The sequence below is a fragment of the Vigna angularis genome, chromosome 7, assembly GCF_016808095.1.
Source record: "Vigna angularis cultivar LongXiaoDou No.4 chromosome 7, ASM1680809v1, whole genome shotgun sequence".
Classification (NCBI taxonomy): Eukaryota; Viridiplantae; Streptophyta; class Magnoliopsida; order Fabales; family Fabaceae; genus Vigna; species Vigna angularis.
Window position 1 is genome coordinate 33,209,749 of NC_068976.1, and position 25,690 is coordinate 33,235,438.

The window sequence follows — 25,690 nt, forward strand, 5'->3', positions numbered from 1 at the left end:
AATTCGGAACAATAAAAACAAAAATACAGAAAAACAGAAAATACAGTAAATGAAAATACAATAAACAGTAAAAACAGAGAACAACAAATTTTAAATATGAAAACAGAATCAACATTACGGCAGCAAAATATTTAGAACTAAATTACAGCGAATGATTTAAAGTACAACAATCAACAACACAGTGCAATCAACAGTAGAAATTAAACGATAGGCATACAGTGACAGAATTTAAACTCCAACAGAAATTAAACTAAAAAAACAAGACAGAAGCAGTAAATTGATCGGAAATCTTAACAATGAAACCAACTTTGAATTGCATTTAAATTGTGCGTGAATTTTAGTACAGCAACAAGAAAATAAAATTGGAAGGTCCACACCATTTTGCTTCAACCGTAAAACTGCTGCCTTCTCTGTTCCAGCCGTCCAGTTCTCTCTGTCCCACATTCTCTGCTGGACTTCTTCCCTGCTGCAGCTCCTCTTCACGACCCTCCTCTACTTCTACTGGAAGAACACTAAGCTACAGTACACTACATTTTTCAGAAACTACACTACTACTGGAAAACTAAACTACTGACTGAGAGCTACTGGAAGAGAGAGCCTCTCCCAGGCCTTGACTCTCTGGAACCCCCCTTGCTCTCTTCATGGCCTCCCTTATATTCTTGGAAGTGCACTCTTTCATTTGTTCCAGCCAGCTTCCCCATGTTTTTGGTCTCCCATTATCATCAATTTCTGCTTTGAGTGTTGTGTGTTTCTCGGTCACAGTGTGTTGCTGCCTTCCAAGAAAATGTTTAGAATTTCTTCATTCTCCTGTGCATGCCACAATGAAAGAAGTCTCCACTTTTCTGAAAATAAGGGAAAGTTGCACCCCATTTCCTACGTGTATTCCCATGCCAAATTAACAAATAATTTCCTTTGAGTGTGTGGGCTTCTTCTCTTCTGTTTGCTTCTGACCACTGCACCACCGTGAGACTTTGCTGGACCGTGAGCACCTCTTTGCTTGCTGCTGTAATGGACCGTGAGCTCATCAACAAGAGAATGGAAGAAGTCTTCTCGGTGGTTCCAGCTTTCTATTTGCCAATTCCATTCCAGGACTTGCTTTTGTGCCTCCTCAACTATGCTGGACCGTGGAGTGTCTTCAAAGGAGGTTGGAAGAGCTTCCAACTTAGACCGTGGCAGCTGCTTCCCCTTGCCGTGAGTGCCTCTCTGCTGCTGCACCTCCATTCTCCATCTTCAATCACCGTGGTGCTTCCCATCCAAACCGTGAGCTGTGTGCTTTTCACTTCTAGCTGGAACAAGGCCATGAGTGTGCTTGTTGAATGTTGCTGCATCTCCTCATGCTTCCTTCTTTTCCATCTCAGCTGGACCTCCGTGGCTTCACTCTGCTGGAACGTTAAGTGCTGCACCGTGAAGATGGCTGGACTGCCATCATCCGTTTGCACTCCAAACCTTGCTGGATGCATGAAGAAAGCTGCTGGACCATGAGCTCCTCTGCCTCTCTACTGCTGCCTTTTGCTTCCAACAGGCCGTGTGTATCCACCTTGTTTGTGCATCTCTCCAAAATGAAGACTTCTTTCTCACAACCAGCTGGAATATAACTCTTTGAGTGATGTGCTGGACGTGATGCTTTGCTCAATTACCGTGTGTTTCTTCCTCAAATGCTTCCAGCCGTGACTTGTTTCCATATGTGTGGCCTGCCCTCAATAATTGGTGGTCCCAGTTTGCATACTTCAGGAAAGAGATAAGAAGCCGTGCTGCATTCTCTTGGTTTGCAACTTTCTTTCCAAAATGTGCCAAAAGTAAAGCAAAAAGGGCCCCTCCATTTTTGTAGTCTTGGACTCCTCCATGGCCCCACGGGACATTACTACTGCCGTGAATACTCTAAGAGGGGAAAGAAAAAATGTTTCTCCAATTGCAAGAGTTGATGTGACCGTGTGGTAAGTGTTGAAAGCATGAATAAAATAAGAAGACTTCACAATTGGTGTTTTATCCTTGCTGCTGGACATTTCACGTGACCCACTCTCCTCAAGCCAAACTAAATTGGAATTTCTTCTACAATGGGACGTGCTCTTTCCTTTAAGACATCTTCAAAGCATTTAATCACAAAATGAAAGTGGCATAGCTTTTCTCATTCCAGCAGTCTAAATGTCCCAAAATATTATCCAACAATTCTCCTACAATTAATAATGCAAATAATTAGCCTCAAATAATTCAAATTAATTGAAATAAGAATTTCTGATCAATTTAAGCACATTTAATAAAAATGGGAAAATACTGTACATTTAAGCACAATTCCCTAATCAAATTCGGTACAGTAAGCTAAGTGAAGTGAAGAAAATATTGATTCATCAGTATACCCTTATCATGTTTTCGTGGTTTGTAGATGTTGCTTGGTCTCTTTGAGTTGAGGGAGTAGAGTCGGGTTCTCTAGAGCTAGTTGGATTCTAAGAGGTATGAGAAACTGATGTTATTTTCTAATTTAATTATTAAGTATAAAATGACATTTTGAAAGTATATGAAATTGATGAATGTTGTGATTGTGTGTATGTACGTGGTTGTATATATAATTGTATATGAATAAAATGCTTGTATGGTGTTGAATGTGTCTATATGGTTTAGGATAACTTGGATGTTCTAAATTCAATGAATAATGATTGTTGTGCTTCATGATGTGTTCTTGAGTTTGCATGAATGTATGAAGGTTGTGTAAGTGTATGTATTCTGAAATTAGAATGGATTAAAATGCAAAATTGTGATGAAGATGGTATTAGTGAAGAGAAGGGGTTGAAGTACTACTTTATGGTTCAATTTGATGGGTGTTGATGTATTAATTGTCAAAATAAGGAGTTTAAAGAGGGATTTGCATCTTTGTCAGTTTTATAGAGTCTTTGGTAATTGTTTTATGTATTTAAATGGGTAATGTATGTAGATAAGTAGAGGGAAATAATTTCAGTTCATTTTACTTTGGTTTTGGAGTGAAATTAAGGGGTTTTGATAGGTGAGTTTTTTAGGAAAGGGTTCGTTCGATAAAACAAATGTTTGGGGATAGTTATGAAGTCATTTAAACTTGTTGAAGCTCTAAAACTAGTAAAATATGGTGTAGGATGCAAGGGAGGAGTTGAGAGGGTGTGTTTGTAGGGTTTTTGGTGCAAATGATGGTTTTCAAGTAATGAATTTCTAAAGAAGCGTATCTGCGTTGAATCGGAGGGTTTGGAGTGAATGGTTATGTCTATTCAAACTGGTTTAGACCCTTAACCCTCAAAGTTTTGGAGTAGAAGTAGTATAATTGATTTGGGGTGACTTAGAGAGGTAGATTTGGTTTGGAGTGGTCAAATTGAGTTAGAGATATGTTTTCTTAAGCTTCTCAATCTCAAGAGAGTCCTAGGGATCAATTAAAGTTGTGCAAAAGTGTTCAAAGTCATAAAAAATTGATTTGGTCATAGTTTCTGGTTTTAATCAATTATGACAATACCATAATAGATTAAAATAGAAACTATAGTTTAATAGATTATATTAATAACATAGTAGATGAAAATAGAAACTATTGTCTAATAGATTATGTTAATAACATAATAGATTAAAATAGAAACTACAGTCTAATAGATTATGTTAATAACATAATAGATTAAAATAGACAATTTTGCCTTGTTTTTGCTTTATATGATTATGGCTTGCCTTAATAGATTATATTATCAATGTAACCGATTAATATTACCAATAATATGCAATTTTGACCAATCTAAACCAGATTCACTTGTACACATATGATCTATGTATTTCATTGTTCTCTTATGATCCTAAGCAATTTTATTATAAATTTCATTGTGCAATATAGAATCAATTTTATTATTCAACTACTTTGTGATACTTGATGAGGTTGTTTAGTAGCTCAATCGATTAAAATGTGTCTGATATGTGTTATACTATAAATTGATGCGGATTTGAATTCTGTAATAACTTTTTCTGATTCTAACCATTTCATATCATTTACAGAAAGTTGTGATCTTACAGAAAGAGAGGAAAAACTCCAAGAAACAAGATTAACCGTGGTGATCAACAACTTGTGATTTCTTGAAGAGCAAGACTGTTGCGTTTCAAAGACTGATCTAATCTGCACATTTGGGTGTTTGTTAACCCATTGGCAAGTTTACCAAATCGTATCAAATAATATAAAATTGGTAAGACCAAGTATCGTTTCCCAAGAGACTCGTGTTTACTTAACAATTGTATAATACCTTAATTGATTAAGACTTAAAAGCTATTGTGTGTGTTTAAATGCAAATGCAACAAAAGTAAATATGAATGCAAATTGATCAATTGAGGCTTAACACAAGAATGAATGGATGAGGTTGATAAGCTTAAGACAACCAAACGTCCTATCCCTATCCCTAAGCAATATTCTCTTTGGGTGAAATCCTCCAAATCATGATTTATAAGATATTTCCCAATACTCAATTAAATCAAACATCAAGTCATGAGTGGCCAAAACATAACAAGCATTAAGAATAGGAGAAAATCACTAACATTCGATGAAAGAAGCATAAAATGTTTAAATCATATTCAAATACATGAAAGTTTAGAGGTTACATCATCCCCAACAACAACTGAGTTTAGTTCTCCATTGTCATGGAGAACCTTGGCTTACAATGGAAGAATGAATGAATGAAAACCCTAGAAAGTAAGAAGAAAAGCTCTCGCATGCTCAATCTCCCTCCAAAGGGTCGAAATAAGCTTTTCTTTGCTTCAGTCGTCCAAAGATGTGAACCCTAGAGTGAAGAAACCCTTAAATAGAACCAAATTGGATCATGGGCCAACGTTGCTGGTGCTCAACGCCCTAGCTAAGGGCGCCCAGGCGTGACTGCAAAGAGGTTGGCCCTCAACGTCCTGCTAAGGGCAGCCAGGCGTCCTGCGATGTGGCTGGCTGACGCTCAAGGCCTGGAGGGGGCGCCCAAGCGTGCTTACGAGGATAGTGGCGCTCAGTGCCCCAAATGGTGGCAGCCAGGCGCCCTTGCGAGACTTGTGACGCTGAGAACCCCTAAAAAGGGCGACCAGGCGTCCTACGGTCCTTCTTCAGCCTTCTTTCAGCCTTCTTTCCCAATGCTTATGTTGTCCCTCCTGGGTTCCAACTCCTTGATACTTTTACTTCTCTTCCAATCATACCAATAACCTACAAAATTGAGGGAATTAGTGATCAAATTCATAAAGTATCTCTATTCACTTATTTATCAAATTCAACTAAAACAAGAGTTTAAGTCAGCTTCAAAGCCAAAAAGGGTTAATTTAGTATCAAAATAGCATCACAAATAATGGTGAATTCAACCATTATCAATGTTACCACGTGATCAGATTTTGCAATCTCTTGAAGATTGGTTTGAGTTCCCTGTTGTGACTACAGGAAGAAGAACGTGTGTGTTCTTGACTTTGAGGGTGTCTCAAAGGGGTTAGACAGCAAAAAAGGGTGTTCTTGATGCTGGTCTTGTTGTTGACTTCCTATATTAGATAAGAGGTTTAAAGAGGTGTTTTATATTTTTGACGTGAGGTCTCTATAAAAACCTTGTTGTAAAAACCTTAATCTTTATAGTGCATTGGCTTCCTGTGCTTGGAAGGAAACTTGATGTAGGCTTGGTCGAACCAGTATAAAAACACAACATTTGAATTTTCTAATCCCTACTCTCTTTTATTCAATTGATTATTTTCTATACTTATTCGATTAAATTTCCGCTGCATTGAAAATCTTTTACCTTGCAATTCAAGAAAAGTATAAAGGCATCATTTTTTGTGGAAAAGATTTTAAAAGCTTTTGTTTTTTACATTTCACCAATTCACCCCCCCCCCCCCCCCCTACCCCACCCTCTTGGTGTATGACATTATTGGTGGTGGTTGAGGTTGTGGTTATTATTATTATTCTAAGTAGGTTGCTCCACCATACACGGGTTAGGTTCCCCATGAGTTCAACATCAATGCATCTATCTGGATAGTAAAAGTTTCAAAGTTGAAGGGATTAAGTTCTGTGTTGCTTGATTTATAATATGGATATGCTTGTTTTTGTTTTAAAATGGCATGTATATTCTTTTGGTACTTTAGCTTACCCTTGCTTTTGTTTGTGTTTGTCTGTGTATGTTTTATGTTTTGTGATGATCACCTTAAATGGTGTAAGCTTAAGGAGGATGTCTTTTCTGTTTTTTCAGTCTTTTCAGCATGAGGTTGAGGGTAAAGCAGCAACATAGATAGAGTTTTGTTCTCTAAGTGTAAGATCTTTTTCATTGGAAGTTTGTAGTTTCTGGTAAGTTATCATCTATATAATGTTTTATTTTTTGTAGTTTTAAACTACTAAAATGGGATGTTACAGTATTGTAGAAAGATGTTTTAACTTGTTTTCCTTTTATACATGTTTCATAAAGAATATTGTCTCTATGATTGACAAACTCCTTATAAGGTTATGTTTTTGCAGTTTTAAAATTAATCTTAAGTTTGCATGACCATGTTTTCACTAGACCTAGTGATTTTCTTTTATAGATTGTCTTGTGATGTGACCTTCTAAGGTGATAACTCGTCTAATTCCACCTTATATAGATTGTCTTGTCTTTTTCCAGTAAATTGCATAACCTTATCACAATTTTGACTGTAAATTAGTCTTTGTTGAATGCATTATATCTTATCACATAATGACTTGTCCTAAGTTTTTTCTTTAGATCATCTAGTAAAATAACATCCTTAATAGAATGAAAAAGTTTCATAACTATTAAATCAACTCCAATTATTATTCTTTCTTGATAGTTTGAAACATTATTCCTCCCTTCTTCATTTTCATGACAAAGGGGACTTTTTTTTTCATATGTTGTGAACACTTATTGTCTAGCTACTATGACATGTGTTTGATTGCTACTAATAACATATTTACAAAAGACTTTATTTTTGTCTATAAAGTACCAAAAAGACATGTATCATTTTATGTTATTTAACTAGTCTTTTATCCCTCATCTAAACTTAGGAAATGACCTCTCTCACGGTTTCATTTTTAGCAAGTAGATAATGTATTATTTTATAGACATTTATTGAAGATAGGCTTTTCTATACATTTTGCATAGTAAATTCAATTCTTTTGAAGCTTTTGAAAAATTTTACTTTGATTTCCAAGATTCTATTTCAAACTCTTGTTCTCTTCATCCAATTTTTCATTTTTATGTCCTAACTCAAGATTTTCAAAGATTTTTTCAACCATTTTGAAAATTTCCAAAAGTCTACTAGCCAGAATAATTTCATTATAAGCTTTAGTAATTGAATGTAAATCATTAAAATCTACTTATTCATCAAATTTATTAAAGAATGGTTATTGTGCTAGCAGTAAAACATATTATTCTTTTTATTGGTCCTTGAATTTTGATAGACGAAGATCTTTTGATGTTGACATAAGACACCTCTTTGTTTCTTTAGTGTCCTTCTTGATTTTAACATTTGTAATGTCCTAGGTTTATGTAGTAATAACATACTACTTAGATTCTTTTCTTTTGATCCTTTGTTATCCTTGTTGTCATGCATCTTCTGAATTCCATAATCATATTTTGTTTTTTTCTCATTTTTGTGAAACTTTCATGTGAGAAAGGATAACTCATCTGTGTTGTCTAATTTTGATCATTTAACTAGTCATTTAAAGTTTCTTCTATTTATAAAGTGTTTCAGTATATAAGTGAGTAGTGCTGAGAAACACACCTTACCGTCTTCACCCTGTCTTTTTTCTTCCTTCAAGATCACTTAGTTCACCTTTGTCCAGTCCAATTCGAGCGGTGTGTACCTGTTAAAGGCACTCCGACGCTCAAGTCATACTTTAATCAATAAACTCAATCTGCGATTAAGTGTAAAAACTCAAATTAAACTAACCTTACCTCAGTATTTATAGATTTTGTTATGGGTCTCAACTTAATAATAACTCAATAATACTAGGGTCCACGTTGGCCCAATTGCAGCCCAACACGTAAGCCCATTTAACCTTCTTAATCCATCACATAAAACAATCATACCGAACTGTCTAATTATCCTTACAACGCCACTTGGTTAACATAACGTGTTCATCGTCAACGTTGATTTATTACCTAGCCTACCGACCAGATCAACCAATATACCATATATAAAACTTTTGCAAATGAGAACTTTATCTATCTCATAGCATTTAGGCAAGATATTTACTTTTCTTCTTATGTACATCTTGTTGGACCTCAATTAATTATTTCTTGAAAATACATACGAGTTCCTTCAGAGCGACTTTATCTAGATTATTTAACATCCAATCGTCCTTCATTCTAGTTTGTTTCATTGGATCTTTGCTTCTTGTTTTCTCAAGAACTAACTCTAAGATGTTAGCTCTATTACCTAACGATAATATTCTAGAAAAGGGTTAAAATAGATAACAAAGAATTTTTCACATAAACAATGAATGTCTAATAACAAATTCTTTATATAACATAAAAGACAAATGAAATTTATACTCGTTCACCTTAATACTTATTTATATCTAGTTCTCCTCGAAGATCAACCTTTTAAAAAATTCTACTATAATAAAATAATAATTACAAACTAAGTAGATAAGTTATTTTTAGTTGTCTTTTATTAATTTTTCCTTAAAATTAAGATTCCAAATATTCTTTAGTGTCACTTTTGGATAAAATAAAAAGAAGAATAACAGGGAAGAGGTGTCGTAGAGTTGATATAATAAATATTCCTTACAACATAGAGTGAATGATATAATAATATTTCTCTCTCCCACTAATACAACCATTAAGACATGAATATAAATTTGAAATTTTTTATCATAGATGAAAGTGTAATAGGTGCATGTCCCTTATGCGTGTTCATCTTTAAGTGCTCAAATTATTATATATTGTAAAGCAATTTTCACAAGGTATTGTATTGTAATTTTGACATTGTAATCCTTGAATCTTGATATGCAACCTCGTTAGATTTAGCTTGAGCGCTTCATGTGGTCACATTTCCTTTGTTCTTATGTTTATTTTAAAATCATAATTAACTAGAGGCAATATATACATAGTATATATCACATATAATATATGTCTTTCCTTTCCTTCCTTTAGTATCATGGGGTAAACTTCTAAGATAAATTCTTTTCATATTTTATAAAAGGAGTCCTTGTTAAATAATCATTCAAATATAGTTAGTTTGTATATAGAAAGTTTGGGAATTAATGATTATTTAAACAATTAATTAAAACAAGTAATGCAATTACTAATTATAGTTAATTTTATAAGTAAAAATAATTCAATTGCTTTGTAAATGATTTTTTTTTATTAAATATCTTATGAACATTAGATCTTCTAATAGAAGGTTCTATGAACATATATCATAACAAAAAATATCATTTCATACAACAAAATTACTAATTATTAATGGTAAAATTTTTGTTGTTGCACTACCAAAACAGATGATCTGCAATCAAGATCTGGAGAAGCAAGAAAATCACCTATGACACCTAACTCTGGAAACTCACTCCATTCTTGAAGACTTTTTGTTTGAGGACAATCAATACCATGGCGTCTCCCAACTATAAAAAAGTCATGATCTTCTGCCATACGATGAAGAACAGAAGCTACTTGGGCACCACCCTCCACTGTTATTTCCTCATACACAACATTTTTCATACGAGAACATTCTCTTTTAGCATTTTTTAATATTGTACGATCAAGCATAATGTCCTCGTTATGTTTTTCATCCTTGTTTTCGCTTGTTGTAATGTGATACACCACAAGGTTAACATTAGCAGTGTCTTTGGCTGCTCTATTGGCCAAGCACAAAGCCTCTCTATCATCATCACCACCGAAAAAGATCATGGCTAATCGAAGTGGTGAATCACTTTTACGAACAAAACGAGTCACTAATATTCCAACCGAGCATGGAGCCTTATCCATGACCTTACAACTCAGCAACCTCACAGTCTTGTCCTCGTGTTCAATTTTTCCATCAAAAGACCATCTTCGATGAAAAGGAAGAATGATGATTGATGCAACTTTATCCAATGCAAGGTAGCACACGTCTTCATGCATCAGTGTAGGTGGAGATATGGCTGTATAAGGGTATATTGTTGTTGCACCTAGCTTTTCATCTTCATGGAGTTTGAAGGAAAGGATGACATTCTCCGAGTAGGAGTTTCTTGCAAAAGAAGGAACACCTCTTTTCATCTTGTGAGAAATGAAAATAGGACTAGAACGCCCTACTAGTTCAATCAGATGAAGAACATCCACAGTTGTTGGATACAGTGGTGTAGGATTAAATAGATCAAGAGATGATATTATAGGTACTGTGTGATGATGTTTATGAATACAAACTAGGATCCGGAGATTGGAGTCAAATTTCAAATCAGACATGTTCCTTTTCTGGTAGCCAAAATATTTTCTTGAAGGGTCATACAAACGTTTCACCAGCAATTGCACAACGCTATTTGAGATCATGATCATTGTTAGAGCCACAGTATAACGTATAGGTTGGATGTCCTGCATATAATATATATAATAAGTATCATGATCATTAACTGTTTTTAGAAAACAAAGAAGAAGAAATTTTGAGAGAAGCCATCAAAAGCAGTTGTATTTGAAAAGTCAATCTCTTACCCTTTTGTCCAATGCAGAGCTATACATGGCTACTTCCACAATGCCTTTGCAATCTAGAAGGAGGGCAAGAGAAAGTGCATCCTTTAGTGATAGCTTGAAATAGAGTGCAGATGCTACGTATGATATAAGTTTCATTAGATGACCAGTAATGATCATAAGGACGGTGCCTATAAATATAGGTGATGTGAATTCTACCAAGGAATAATTCATCTTCATTGCACATGTAGTGACGAAGATTGGCATGAGAAATTCTAAACCAAAAGTATGAACCCTTTTAACTAATGAAGATCCTAATGGAGGTCCATCTGGTGTAGCCAATCCATAAAGGAAAGGTAGAAGAATGAATTCTATATTGAAGAGCATTGAACACCAACCCAAAACAAAGAGAACCCCAATGATAACGTTAATGTAAATATCCTTCACTTCTTGGCTTTCTGGTGTGTGCTCAATCACCAAGAACATTGCAGGCCGATAGACAAAGAAAATGATGATTATTATAGCGAAAAGCAACACCAAATTTATACTATTTGCATTCACTTTCCTGGTATCAAAGGCTGCAGATGCAATTACAAGAATATTACTCAGCGTGTCACCCACCAGTGTAGAAGATAACGCCAATCTTCCAAGTTCAGAGTTTAGGATTTGAAGGTCATTGAGGACGGAGGCAATCACTGTAAAGGAAGTCATGTTCTGTGTCATCAATATAACAATAGTTGAATGCACTATTGTACCCTCGGATGTATGTTTGGAAATGTGTTCTACAGATGAATAACCAATTAGTAGAGGAAATAGCAACCCCACAATGGCAATAATCCATCCTTGTCTTCCTGTTCTGGTGATCATGCTGAAATCCATTTTCACACCATTCTCAAAGACAAATAGCATATAACCAAGTGATGCTATAGTAGCAAGTGTATCTTGACTTCCATAAGGAAACAACATTGTCTTCTCTTTCTCCAATATACTCAAGGATGGTCCTAAAATGAGCCCAGCCTTCAAATAAAGATAATGCATTTTGTTAGACATATATTACAGATGTTGATCAATCTAAATTTGCTCCGGGTTAATTTTCCTATCTATTGTATGATTTAAGATTCTATAACAATCTTAATAATAAACCAATCCTTAAAAAAAGCATACACTATGAGGAGAAAACTTACCATCAATTGTGAAAAAATGGCAGGAAAACCCAGCTTCTTTAAAGGGTAATTCAAAGTTCGTGTTACAGTGTAAATCAAAACCACTTGGAGTAGAAATATTGGCATAGATGACTTTAAAGGAGACCCTTCTGTGCTATGTTTTCCCCATAGGCCATCTGATGCGATATTGGGTGGAGTTTTAAGGCAAACACCACATTTTGCAGTATGATCAGAAACATTGATCTGATTAATTGAAGCAAACAACGTATCCACATCCATTTCACAAACTCAATTTAAATCCTCAGAAAAAATTCAAGGAGTTAATGAGAAAGATAAATTGAATGAAGTGAATGGACTGAAGGAAAAGAAAACATCAAAAGACATATATATTATAATTGGAACTAGTATATTTAGAATAAGATGTTTAGAATAGAACAAATGATTCACTAGCTCATTGTTTTGCTGGAAGTGTGAATCTTCATGACAAAGAAGACAACATCACAGATAAACTAATTTAAGTAAGACAATTTTGTAAAAGGAGTTATTATTAGAAAGGACAAGTAGAACCTAATTTATAATAGAGAAGCGGTTAATGCCAGAAAAAATAAACTAAAAGTGATTAAGCCACTATATTAAGGGAAGGAGAAACAGTACGATAACACACTTTTCCATTTCGTTTGATACATAATATAAAGGTAAGAAAAGTAATGTCAAATAAATTTAAAAAATTTAAAAGAATATTTTTTTAAGAAAAGACATCACAGATGCTCTAATATGTATTTAGGACTATTGGCACAAGTAAAAAAAATGGTAATTTTTTAACTCAAATCATAATTATTATATCATAATCAAAGAAACCTATCTAGCAATTCATTTGAGAGGCACTACAATAATTTTATTTTATTTTTCTTAAGATTATAAGTATTATGTGTAGGTATTGTCTTTATGTAACCAATATGTTTTAATCAATTTGAATATGTAACCAATATGTTTTTAATCAATTTCTTTTCAATAAATACAATTGAGAATGTCAATATATTTGTTGATGGTGATGATCAAGGCCATCGAGCAATAGAATCTCACACTACAAAATTTTTTAATAATACCGACGGATTTTTACGGACGGATATATTTCCGTCGGTAAATTTTCATTACCGACGGCATTACCGACGGATTTTGAATTTTATTTACCGACGGCCAAAAGCCTTCGATAAAGCCGTCGGTAACTGACATTCATATTACCGACGGCCAAAAGCCTTCGGTAAATCCGTCGTTAATTGGCATACACATTACCGACGGCCGCAAGTCTTCGGTAACTCCGTCGGTAACTGACATACACATTACCGACGGCCAAAAACCTTCAGTAAATCCGTCGGTAATGGTAATGTAAAAAAACGGGAATTTTCCCGCCCATTATTTCACTTACCGACATTACCGACGGATTTATCGAAGGCTTTTGGCCGTCGGTAAAAAGAGCGGGAATTTTTCCGCCCAAATTCTGCCCCCAGCGTCAATATACGTGGCAAAGACGCCCATTACTCCTCATTTTCATTACCAACTCAGTTTCACACCACCACTACTCATTTCTGGTTGCTCTCCACCGTCTTGTGGCTTCAACTCTCTACCATTGTTGGTTGCTCTCCACCATCGCAGGATAGTCTCCACCATCACGGGATGCTCTTAACTTTTCCGGCGAGCTTCACTTTTCCGGCATGCTCAAGTTTTTTGGTGGGTTGTTGTAGAGTTCAATAGGAACATCACCGGTGCTAAACTTTTCCGGCGAGCTCAACTCTCCATGATAAATTGACACAACATCACCGGTCCTAAATTTTTCCGGCGAGCTCAACTCTCTGTGATAAAATGACACAACATCACCGGTCCTAAACTTTTTCGGCGAGCTCAACTCTCCATGATTCCCTATGGATATTCGCGTGATGCCGTTTTGGTGGTAGAGTTCGTGGAAATGAAAAAAAAAATTAACACAGTGACGAAGGAAGAGGAAGAAGATGAACCAGGTCGCGACAATTACCGACGGATTTACCGAAGGCCTAGGGCCTTCGGTAATTACCGAAGGCTTTACCGACGGCCAAAAGCCTTCGGTAATTACCGACGGACAAAAGATTCGTCGGTAAAGTTTACCGACAACATTTTTACCGACGGTATGTTGGCCGTCGGTAAGCCGTCGGTAAATGTTAATTACCGACGGATTTTATACATTACCGACGAATTATGACCGTCGGTAATCTCAATTATTCTTGTAGTAGTGCCACTTCACTTAGAACACTGAATGTCTGATACTGATTGTATATTTGCTTTCGGAACGTTGAATTTGAGTATTAGAATATACATTATTTGGGGTTTGAGTTTAGGGATGAGATACTTCCCTCCATGAATCTAGTTATACTCTAAAATAGGAACCAATACGAAAGAGATGTACACTCAAACTTGTTCTTACCTTGTATTATAGCTAGTTTCTATGAAAATATTATAACTGATAAATAATATGTTTAAACCCTTTAGTTGTTCTTATTTACGTGGGATTTTTCCATTTTGATTCCCTTCTTATGAGAATCCTCAATTGAGTCCTTATAAGTGCTAATTTGAATCAATTGAGTCTCTGCCGTTAAATTTAGTTCACGGAGTTAAGTTTTTACACAGGTGGGAGGATGACGTATTAATTTCTTTAAACGTGGCATGTTTAGAGTTGAAACGTGACATTTGGTCATCTTCTTCTCCTTTTTACATCTTCTCGTCATTCCCAATCCCAATCTTCTTCTCCATTCTCAGCACTCTCTGTAAATAGGTACGCTCCCCTTCTAAAGCTCCCAATCCAATAATCCTCCTTTCTTTAACTTTAGTTACGCTCTTTATTTTTCGTATAGACGTTAGGTTTTCATTTCCTCTTTTCATTTTTCTTCTTGGTCATTGTCGATGACAACAATAATGGGAACGGTTTGTTCGGCTGGCATGGTGGAGAGAAATGCTGAACTTGGAGGGAAGAGTTTTCGGCTTTTCTAAGATGTTAATTTGTTACGAGCATATATTCTCTTTCTCATACTGGCTGATGGAGTTGTACTTGGTACTGAAATTTCATAGAATAGTTTTCATACTGATATCTATCTGAGGATTGTATTTAATCCTTTTGGAACTCCTAGATCACATTATTTTAATGTCTTTTAATTCTGTAATACTCATTTATCTAGGTCTAACATAAATTGATATTTTTTGTGAGTAAATGTTTGCCCACATCTTAGAAGGTTTGGGATAGTCAGTGCTCTGGGGGGTGGGATGAACGGAAAAGAGAGAGTAAAGAGATTGAATAGAATATGTGGAAGTGGGAGGGAAGTAGTAGTTTATGGAGCAAGCAGATGAAGGGTAATTTAGTCTAACAAAATCTTTACCAAAACATCTTATCACCTTTATTATTGCTATATATTATAGATTAAGATTTTCGTTTCCTTGCTTATGAAAATTCATCGTTCAGGTCCGATTGGCAAATGGTACATTAAGTAATGTGTTGATGTGTTGTTACCAAGGATATCAAATGCTGATGTACAGACCTCTCGTCAGCGTATTTCTTCATTCCTATCTTCGTGCACAACATATGAATTACTTCCTGAGTCAGGCAAGGTTTGGAACTTTTACCATCAGCTCATTATTTTTCGTGAATTTCCATCTAGAATTACTTAATTTACTAATTTAGTGACATCTGGCCACAGGTTCGGCAATAAAGAGGAGTTGTTTCGTGATTTCACGATTTGGGCGAAAGGAAAAGTTTCGTGATTTGCATCCATGTGATTGCGGTAATGAAAAAACCTTGGTGGCTATGTGTTGCTCTGGTAGTGTGAAAAGCTTGAGGTGGCTGATCGCGATTTGCAGGTCAGCGAAGATGATGGCTCGCGATAAAGGAGGAGTTGCTCCGTCACGGTGGTTGGAAGATGAGCGAAGTAACAATTTAAGGTTTCTGGTGCAAAGAGATTTGGGGCTTTCTGTCTTTCAGGTTTTGCAGGTTGCGAGGAAGTGTTTCGCGATAAAGGAGATGAAGCGAGGAGCTTCGTCTCGCGATGACTTCTTCTTGCAGTGAGGGTTTGCGTTGGTGGTGGAGGGGACAATGAACTCCAATGACTATATGAAAAATTGGAAAAAAAAATCAAAGAGGTTCACAAGCACATTACTTTCACATCAACATGCCACGTTTCAAAAAAATTGACACATCAACCTCCTACCTGTACAAAAACTTAACCCCGTTAACTAAATTTAACGGCAGGGGCTCAATTGATTCAAATTAGCACTTTTAAGGACTCAATTGGGAATTCTAATAAAAATGGGATCAAAATGAAAAAATCCCACGTAAATAAGGATAATTAAAAGGTTTAAACCTAAATAATAATTTAAATGAAATGAACAAAATTATTTAGTTCTTTTAATTTATGTTAAATTAATTTTAAACATGAAAAATGTAACATCTTAAAATATAATATTTAACTATATAATAGTCATCACATATTTAATAAAATAGATTAGTCATAGACAAGAGTATAAAGTAAGATTTACAGTCATCCAAAATAACCATAAATTTAAAACTTTATATACAATATAGTTTGTCAAAACTATATACAAGTAGCTAGTTTAAAAAAAAAGCTAACTAAACATCTGTAGCTCCTCCATCAAGAGCTTGCTCCACACTGATATCATCACCCTCTGTTCACATCCACCGAATGATCATAGTCACACCAGAATCAAGGAAACATAATAACAAGTACAAACAACACGGTAAGCTAGATTCAAAGACAATTCATATATGTCTATAAAACATCATACTTAAATCACATAGATCAATTAACTCAAACATCCTAAAACATGCCAAAACTTAGACTAAACTACCCAGATTTAGAATGATTACCGAGTTATGGCTGGTTGTGCACTTGTGGTGGCATATACTGCTTTGTAAAGTCATTGCCAATGGGTTTCACCCTACCACACTCACAAGGTTAGTCTATTTCACGCCTTACATCATACTGGAAGCACCCAAGACTAAGACCTTCTACTACTCTCACCACATGTGTCAATCTTCTCTACTTGAGAATGAAAGACCATTAAAGTGTTAGGATAACCCCCAAAACTGGGCTATTTGTATTTATTCTAACAATACTTGGAACTAAACACATGAATTCTACCTTGGAACTCATTTCACAACTTTGAAATCATTTGAAACCATATTCATATATTCCTTCACTTTGACATTGAATAACACCATTTAGAAACATTAATCATACTTTAAAATATCATAAACAACCAAACAAGTTACTGAAAAATATCAAAAAACATAAGTACATGAACCTACTAGGTGGTGCTCAGGCGCCCAGAATTGGCGCTCAGTGCCAACAAAGAGCTAGTGCCCAGGCGTTAGGAGGCTGGAACTCAATGTCCTGGCTTTTGGAATGGGGCGCTTGGCACCCATTTTAGGTGCTCAGGCACTATCAGAAAATCTTAACCCTTTTAAACTTATTTTCCCCACTTACCCTACAACTTCTAAAAACCCCTAGGATCGCCCAAATCCTGAGAAAACACTTCTGTAACTCAATTTGACATTTTAAAACCAAATTCACTCCTACAAGTTACCCAATTTCAACTCCCTATTAGTTTACAAACTGCATAAAAAGTCTAAATACACTTGTTAGCACCCTCCAACACCTTAGTTTGAACCCAAACTTCCTACTTTAAATTTCCAACATCTAAAACCTCCAAATGGACTAGAAACCCAACTTATGAATCAATTATCACTTTCATGACATATTTTCTTATATGAACCTCTAGACAAGTCCTAATTGGTCTCATAACATACTCCAAACCCTCCAAAACATTTTACACCACTTACCTCAAAATCTCACTACTCAAAACCCTCTTTTTAGACTAAAAACACTACAAAACTACAACTATAAACTACAATTTCATTACATATTAGATTTCATCCCAATATACCTCTAATAAGTCTCAAATTATCCCATGACAACACCTAGACAGTAGATTCCTCATATAAGCCCCAAATTCTCAAACTCACACATGCAAACCCCATATTAGGCCTAAAACTCAAGAATTTAACCATTTTTCATCATAACCACTTTGAACTCAGTTCAAATAACAACACAACTTCATCCCACACATTCATAACAAAATAGAACAACAATTTCACATTATTACAATTACATACACATCATAATACCAACTATCATGATTTACACTTAGAAAATATTACGCTACTATCACAATTGCATCAAATTCATCATATTATTCTCATAGATACTATTTTAGTATGAAAAACATAATCTAAACTAGTTCTAGCTTCCCTTACCTCACAAGGAATTATAAAGTTCTACGAACATCTCCCCGATTGCTTGAAACACAAGGAAAGTCTAGAAACATCTACAAAACATCAAATTGACAAAAGAAAGAGTTCTTAGGACTTTGGATGGACCAAGAAGCTCAAAGAAAACCTCAAAATACATATGCAATGGAAACCTCCCTACATTGACTTGATTAAAGAGTGAAAAGCAAAAAGAAGTCGAAACTTATTTGCTCTATAACAGAAACTAATCGAATAGGATGGTAGACCTTGTCGCCGTGGTCGATTAGACACCTCCTGATTGTCAAAAAGATGACGTTGGAGCTAGAACTCTTAGAGAGATGTGAGAGGAAACAAAGAGAAAGAGTTTTAGAGAGATAGACAGTGTTTTAAGTAATGAAACAAGTTTAAAAAATTCTATTTATATTAATCAATTATTTTAAAATAAAATAATTAGTCTCATTATTTTAAAACACCTATCAACTCTAATACTCTATTTTCTAAGTTCTTACAAAAAACAAACACATTTATAACATAAATTGACTCAAATAGAATTTCTTTTAATGATTATATTTAGACTTAATTGCTTTTTTGGTCCCCACATTCAGAGTTTTGTGTCTCGTTAGAACCCGCTTTTAAAAATGTCTCTAAGCCGTCCCAATGTGGTGTAATTGTATCAATCAAGTCTCTTTGGTTAAATTGACAGAAACAAAATTAACTTCGTGGTGACATGACAAAGAAATATGAACTTTTTCTTCTATCTCCTCTGCTCTTTCTGCCATATGCCCATCTTTTTCTCTCTCTTCTCTATTCTTCTTATCGACAATAAATTTATTTAAAGATATTTTGATGGCTTTTTTAAAATAAAGTGTTTATTATAATGCATACAAAGAGTCGTATCAAAAATTTAAATTAAGTTTGTACAATATAGACAAACTATTATCGACTCATTAAATACAACCTACCTATTTTCAATTTTATTACGATTTAGAGTTATCATTATTAAACTTCTATTTAAAAATAATTCCATTTACTTTATAATTTATTATCCTATTTAGATATTTTAAAATTTTAACTTGAAATAAGCCAAAACTAGATTCTTTAAAAATCAAGGTCAAAACTTAAAAATTAACTTGTGCTTTGAAATTTTGAAAAGGCAATTTATGCTAAATATACTATTTAATGAATGTCAGGACCATGATTTAGCCTTGAAAAAAGAAATTATCTAATGACTTGACTATGGAGTAACTCAACAAAAGTGGCAACCACACCCGTTCCTTCTGAAGAAACATCAAATTCAGGTTCTTCAATTTTTCTGTTCAGAAGCTTGTCAAAACTCCCTACGTAATTTCTGAGTTGAAGAGAAGCAGGAGATGAAGGAAAAGAAAGAGTGAGAAAATTGAAGAGAAGCATAAGAGAGAGAAAGAGATGGGTCTAAATTGCACAGAGTAACAAAAGAGAGAAAAAAAAATGACACTTTTTTGTCACATCACTACGAAGTTAAATCCGTTTCTGTTGAACTTGATTGATGCAATTATACCATATTGGAACGCAATAGAGGCATTTTTAAAAGCGAGTACTAACGATACACAAAACTTGTGGGGAAAAAAACAATTTTATTTATATAACATATTTCACTTTTTCAGATAACATATAATAATCTACTTACTCATTATACTAAAAAAAAGAATGATTAGGAAAAACTAAAGCAATAAATTACAGTTATAAAAATGACTAAACAAACAAACAACTTGAATTTTAAGTAGTAAAGTTCAGTGAAATAAATGTTAAACATAAAACTGGACACTAAAAGAATGAGTAACAAATAAAAATTTAACTTGGAAAAAAATAAAAGAAACACAAACAACATAAGAAATTTAAATGTAATTCATAAAGTAGATGACAAGAAATATATATTTCCAAGAATAAAAAAAAGAGAGATTTTTTTTGTCATTTCAAATTTAGTATATGGTAATTTTTATCAGACTTAACTAACTAAAAATAAGAAAACCTATGTACAAGCACTGCTTTCAAGCAGTTTGCCAATTACTTTATTAGTACGAAAACTTACACTGAGTATGGGTGAAGGTTCACTTGTCATCTTTTTTTTATTGACATGCCCAACATGAGATTCCACCTTCTATACTTTCTTCTATCAATAATAAACAAAGAATTTTGGCTTCTGAGGGATAACTCTTCTTTTACTAACCTCTCGAACCTTCTTCAATAGATATCTTCATTTCCTTGAAGTTATTTAACAACCTATATACCAAAATATTAATAGACTACAACAATCACAGAGAGATATCCAAAGTTATAGGCAGAAGAAAGATACTACACGAGGAAAAGAAGCTTCCTGAATGTAAGAAACATATTTGCTGCTGCTTTATTGCCAACATTGAGTCAGATTGAGAAGAGTTGAGTACTCTAAGCCCTCTACCGTTCCTTGCATGCCCACATTGGGCGGTAATCCCTTTTTTTAAGGGAGAAGATCCTCCTGTTTTCTTTCCCTTATGAATCTTATTTGTCCTTATATCTGTCTGTTGATAATTACTACTCAAAGCATCCAAATAAAACTCCCACACAGAACCCTTATTTCCATCTCCCTCCAAAACAACACCAGCATTTCAAAGTAATGTGGATCCTGTCCCCACCATTGTCCCTGTGAAATCTTTAGTAAATGCCCTGTAGAGAGACCCATTTTGTGACATATACTCTCCCATCCTCATCCTCATCCCCAGCATACAAATTCAGCAGCGTAGGGAACTAAATTTTTGCACCTTGAGGCCAATATAACTTCACAACAGCCACATGAAACTCGTTTCTATTCTAAGATGGATTAGCAGCTTCGCTTAATGGCTTCAGGACTAAATGGTCATACACCTACATGATGATATTGATATCTTACATGCATGTCTCAGAAAATAAAGCCGGGAATTCAAAGCTTATTCAGCAATTACTCCTTCAACAGTGTTGATCAATACAAAAGTGTTCACGACAACATCATTCTACTGATTGAGAGGATACACTGCTTAATCAAAGTGGTTCTTCTTTATAGTGTTCCTTGATTGCTCACTGAATGAAACTATACCCTGAAGGTTTTTTCATTCCCTTTTCACTAATCACGTTCTTAACCTCTTGTGCATGCTCCCATTTATCTTTTGATGCATAAGTGTTTGCTAGAAGCACATAAGTTCCAGAATCGTCAGGGTCAATCTCAAAGAGATGTCTGGCTGTAATCTCACCCAAATCCACATTGCCATAAAGCCTGCAAGCCGCTAATAAAGAGCTCCAAGTTGTTGCATCAGCAGTGGTTGCATTCTCCTTTATTAGATCATACGCCCTTTCTAGTTGCCCAGCCCTCCCAAGGAGATCAACTATACAAGTATAGTGCTCAGGTAAGGGCTTAATACCAAATACCTCAGTCATAATCTGGAAAATCCTACAACCTTCTTCAACAAGACCAGAAAAGCTACAAGCATTGAGGACACCGATGAATGTGACTGGGTTTGGCTTTAATCCCTCCTTTTGCATTTTAAAGAAAAGGTTTATAGCATCTCGAGATTTTCCATGCTCAGCAAAGGCAGCAATCATTGTACTGTAGGCATACATATCCCTGTATCTCATTATACTGAATTCTTTCAGTGCTAAGTTTATGTTTCCACATTTTGAGTGCATATGGATCAATGCATTGGAAACAACATGTGTTCTATCTGAGATAAAATAACAACGGGTTCCAGGTCAGTACGTGAAACATTCTTTACCTAAATGGGTAGAATTGACAGAATAATAACAACAGACAACCAATAACAGAAGGACTTACCACAGCAACCCTCTTCAAGATGGTCTGTTAGAGTGTTTGACATTCTAATGTCCCTCAGTTGTGCACAAGCTGACATAGCCCCCACCATTGCTACCTCAGTGATTTTGATCCCTTCTTCTCTCATTTGCTCATACATGTAAATAGCTTCCTTTGCGTATCCATTCTGTGCATAACAAGCAAGCATCGATGCACAAGCAGATGCAGACTGCGGCGCAGGTATTCCATCAAATACTCTTCTTGCTTCCTCCACGTTACCTAACTTACCATAACCTGCTATCATTGAAAACCAAGTGATCTCATTCTTTTCACTCATTACATCATACAATTCCTTAGCAGCTTTCATGTCTTCACAATTTGTATATCCAACAACCATGGTAGTCCAAGTAAAACAATTGCGTTCTCCCATGTTATCAAAGAGCCACCGTGCATCAACCATCATTCCTACTTTGGCATACCCACAAATCATCGCCGTCCAAGCAACAACATCCCTGTCATCCATCCTATCAAACACGTTGCGTGCAACACTTATACAGCCAGATTTTCCATACATGTCCAGGAGTGCAGTTTGCACAACCTTGTTTCCAAGAAACCCCGACTGCACCACTCTGGCATGCACTTGTGTTCCTTCAAACAAAGCCGGGACTCGCCCACACGCGCTAAGTACTGAAGAGAAGGTGAGCACGGAAGGCAAAATCCCATTTTGATGCATTCTAGCATAGGTAGAAATGCAATGGAGAAGATGGGCACGATGGGATACGAATGCACGAATGAGGGAGGTGCAAAGGAAGCCATTAGAACAGTTTGGCATTGTATCAAACAGTTGGTGGGCATAGCAAAGATTGGCGTCTTCGCCATGGAACTGGAGAACTCGGTATAACAAACGACCCATGTAGTAATGATAATGATGGGGTGGTTGTCGATGGAGGAGTTTGAGAAAAAGAGCATGGGTTTGTTTTAGATGATCAATGGTTTTGGCAGAGTTGAGCCATTGCATTGACCAAAGCTTAAATTTTGTGGTTGGAATTTGGGATGATAGTGAAGTGAAAGTTCTCATTTTGAACTTCGGTTATATTACAAAGTGAGAAGAAAGCATAAGAGATAGAGCAGTGGTTGACGACATCTCCAGGTTTTTCTGGTGCAGTCCATTTCACGGTGGTTGATGTTGACGGTGAGTTTTTCGTAGGGTGGAGGAGTTGTCACAGGGGATTATTGTTAGATAAAGTGACATTTTGAACGGAACTTTGGTTATTGGTATTGAGAAAATAAAAATTGTTATTAAGGTTCGTTAGAGTGTTACAATTAATTTATAGGATTTGCTATTTTCTTTTTTACTTTTGGTATTAAGTATGTTCAACCCTTTAGATTTTGTTGATAGTAAATAAAGTTTAGTATAGGTTTCGGTTGCATCGAGTAACTTCTAACACCTTTATTATTTGTCCTTCAATGTCATTTGGTCTCACTCTTCGGTCTTCTTTTTCATTTTTCCGTCCAGAGGTGTATTTGTCAAAGGTTTTTCGATGTTTAAGTCAATACATAATCCGTACGGTAATCTTGGATAAGCAATAATTGCACAGTAAATGCCACCACTTTACCTCTTACTTTTGACCCGTATTTATAGTTTTCGTCATGGACCTGGGATTAGTGAAACCTTAATCACGGCCCAATCTCAGCTCAATGACTCTTATCACTTCTTACCTTAAACCTTGCATAAATACGATTATGGAATTTGGTCCACCGTCCTTCCTACAACCATCCAGCCAGATTAATCACAAGGCGGCTTTACGGTCGTCCGGCCCATACGGTACACAGGCCCCCCAAGCCCTAAGCAACGTAGTTGATGTAGGGTTTTGCTTGGGTTGCGCCGTATGGGATAATGGTCACATAAGTGATGTCATAGTCGTTCGTCTTTCTCGAAATAGAGTTTAGGCGGGAAAAACACGTGTCGCGTGTTCGCTTGCTTTCCACCTCAGGCAACTGAAGCGTCTTCACATTCGGGCCTTTTATCGGGGCGATTTTTAACGGCTATGATGCGTCGACGGTTTTCAAAATTTTTCTATAAATACGGGGGTAGGGACGTTGCCATTTTCACATCTTTTACTTTTTCTTTTCTCGCTTTTGGCTTAGAGCATTCTTTTCCCCTCAGGTAATAAATGGTCGTCGTTGATGTTGAGTCGTCATTGGAGTCATCGGGTAGGGGCGGCGGGGGTGCAGTGGGCAAGGGGGAGCAGTCTTCTTCTCCAAGCTCGATATCATCTTCCTACATCGAGAGGTCCGATCGGGATGGGGATTCGGGGCCTTCGTCCCCTGTACATAGTGGGGAAGAGGGATCAGGTTCTCAATCTCCTGTATATGGTGGAGAGAGAGTCATCAACGGGGTGGCCATCCACCTGCCAAAGAGGTGGCATTGATATTGACGACGTCGTTGGGGTGTCGACTGATGCACTAAAGTGGCGAGCCGATCGATCGCATATCGTCCAGGATGAGGAGGACGCCCGCCTAATACGATTGGGCGTTAGCCGAAAGAACGAGCGATTGTTTCACGGGAAAGAGTCGAGTGTGGATGACTATTTCTTCGTGTATACCTATATGTTCAATCAGTTTTTCGTTCGGGTGCCTTTCACGGCATTTCAGTTAGCCATCCTTCGAGAACTAAATGTCTCTCCTTCTCAATTGTATCTGAATGCTTGGGCTTCAATTCAAGCATTCGCGGCGATGTGCTCCGCCTTAGGAATAAATCCTTCCATCCCCATCCTTTTACATCATTTCGACGCCCACCCCCTTCCTAAGCGAGGTTAGGTATCCTTGACGTCCGTCAAGGATAGATCATTATTCAAGTCGTATTCGGATTCGTTTAAGAATTTTAAGGACTAGTATTTTAAGGTCATAATAAGAGAGGCTGGTAGGTCAAAATTTCACGATGAAGTCGAACGTCCCCTGTTCCCCTTTTATTGGACGAGGGATCCTCGAAAAATAAAGGCTTATTCGGTCATACATTTGAACCCGACAAACTTATAGGCCGTAAGGATCATCACTAGCTTGCCCCGCCATCTCTCTGCCCGCGGCTTAGTTGAATGCCTTGGCCATGAGGATTCTGATCAAATGGCATTTGGTATGGTATTTTTGTTTGATTGCTTTGATTAGTGCTTTGATGTTAACTTAGCTAAGTTTGTGTCTCTATTTCAGGCATTATGTCAATTCCGGCTCCCCGTAAATCCAACTTTATGTCTTTAAGGAACGGGACGAGCGGTTCCCCCTCGACCAATAAGGCTCCCCGGCCCACGCCTCCTCCCGTCAAGGTGACCTTTGCTGGAAGGAGCTGTCGTCCTTCATCAGGGGTGGAGGTAGCAGGGCCCATCGAAACCGGTCAACCTCAACCCATCCCCATCATATTCCTCGAACCTTCGTCGGAGGCGGCCACCCCTCGGTCATCCCCTTAGAGAGGAAGACAAAATCCCACTAGGAGGGAGACAAGCCCTCCTCCCAGAAGAACAGGAAGGAAGGGAGCTCCGCCCGGCCTTTTCTAGGTGGGTTTTTTAGCACAAAATTTAATGTTAGTCACAAGACTAACTTTCATATGAGCTCCCTTCAACAGACATTGGTGGAGCCGCTTTTCGAAGGGGAGGTCACAAATGCCATGTTGGAGCTGTCCACCCGGGCGTCCATGTTGGCGTGGTATCTTCGGGACTTTGCTGATCGACGTGGTGCTGAGCAGGTGCAAGGAGAGTTGGCGGCGGAAAAGAAGATCTCGGTCGATCTCCTAGTCAAGGTTGAG

The 25,690-nt window shown here is 36.4% G+C and overlaps 2 protein-coding genes across 4 annotated transcripts; both read right to left on the reverse strand.

The window, feature by feature from the left end:
* Window positions 1-9,392: 9,392 nt before the first annotated feature.
* On the reverse strand, window positions 9,393-12,031 carry LOC108336827 (cation/H(+) antiporter 3). Its single transcript, XM_017573276.1, has 3 exons — window positions 11,774-12,031; window positions 10,614-11,606; window positions 9,393-10,496 (listed from the first exon to the last, which is right to left on the reverse strand). The coding sequence occupies exons 1-3, from the start codon at window positions 12,029-12,031 to the stop codon at window positions 9,393-9,395; spliced, it is 2,355 nt and encodes a 784-aa protein (XP_017428765.1).
* Window positions 12,032-16,432: 4,401 nt separating this feature from the next.
* On the reverse strand, window positions 16,433-23,171 carry LOC108336441 (putative pentatricopeptide repeat-containing protein At5g37570). 3 transcript variants are annotated; one of them, XR_001832863.2, is made up of 4 exons: window positions 21,919-23,171; window positions 20,167-21,808; window positions 18,105-18,175; window positions 16,433-16,453 (listed from the first exon to the last, which is right to left on the reverse strand). XR_001832863.2 is itself a non-coding variant. In XM_017572897.2 (2 exons), the coding sequence occupies exons 1-2, from the start codon at window positions 22,970-22,972 to the stop codon at window positions 21,168-21,170; spliced, it is 1,695 nt and encodes a 564-aa protein (XP_017428386.1). In that variant the 5' UTR covers window positions 22,973-23,171; the 3' UTR covers window positions 20,022-21,167. The 3 variants fall into 3 exon arrangements, 1 of the variants encoding a protein (XP_017428386.1); XR_001832864.2 differs by lacking the exons at window positions 16,433-16,453; window positions 18,105-18,175 and adding an exon at window positions 19,320-19,446; XM_017572897.2 differs by lacking the exons at window positions 16,433-16,453; window positions 18,105-18,175 and having other exon boundaries at window positions 20,022-21,808.
* Window positions 23,172-25,690: the final 2,519 nt, after the last annotated feature.

Excerpts from the sequence above, each read along its gene's own strand:
- LOC108336827 (XM_017573276.1), bottom strand. The coding sequence starts at position 12,031 with ATGGATGTGGATACGTTGTTTGCTTCAATTAATCAGATCAATGTTTCT. Across the intron at positions 11,607-11,773 it reads CCATTTTTTCACAATTGATG|GCTGGGCTCATTTTAGGACC; the intron begins GTAAGTTTTCTC and ends CTTTATTTGAAG. Across the intron at positions 10,497-10,613 it reads GCTCTGCATTGGACAAAAGG|GACATCCAACCTATACGTTA; the intron begins GTAAGAGATTGA and ends TATTATATGCAG.
- LOC108336441 (XM_017572897.2), bottom strand. The coding sequence starts at position 22,972 with ATGAGAACTTTCACTTCACTATCATCCCAAATTCCAACCACAAAATTT. Across the intron at positions 21,809-21,918 it reads TCTTGAAGAGGGTTGCTGTG|ATAGAACACATGTTGTTTCC; the intron begins GTAAGTCCTTCT and ends ATTTTATCTCAG.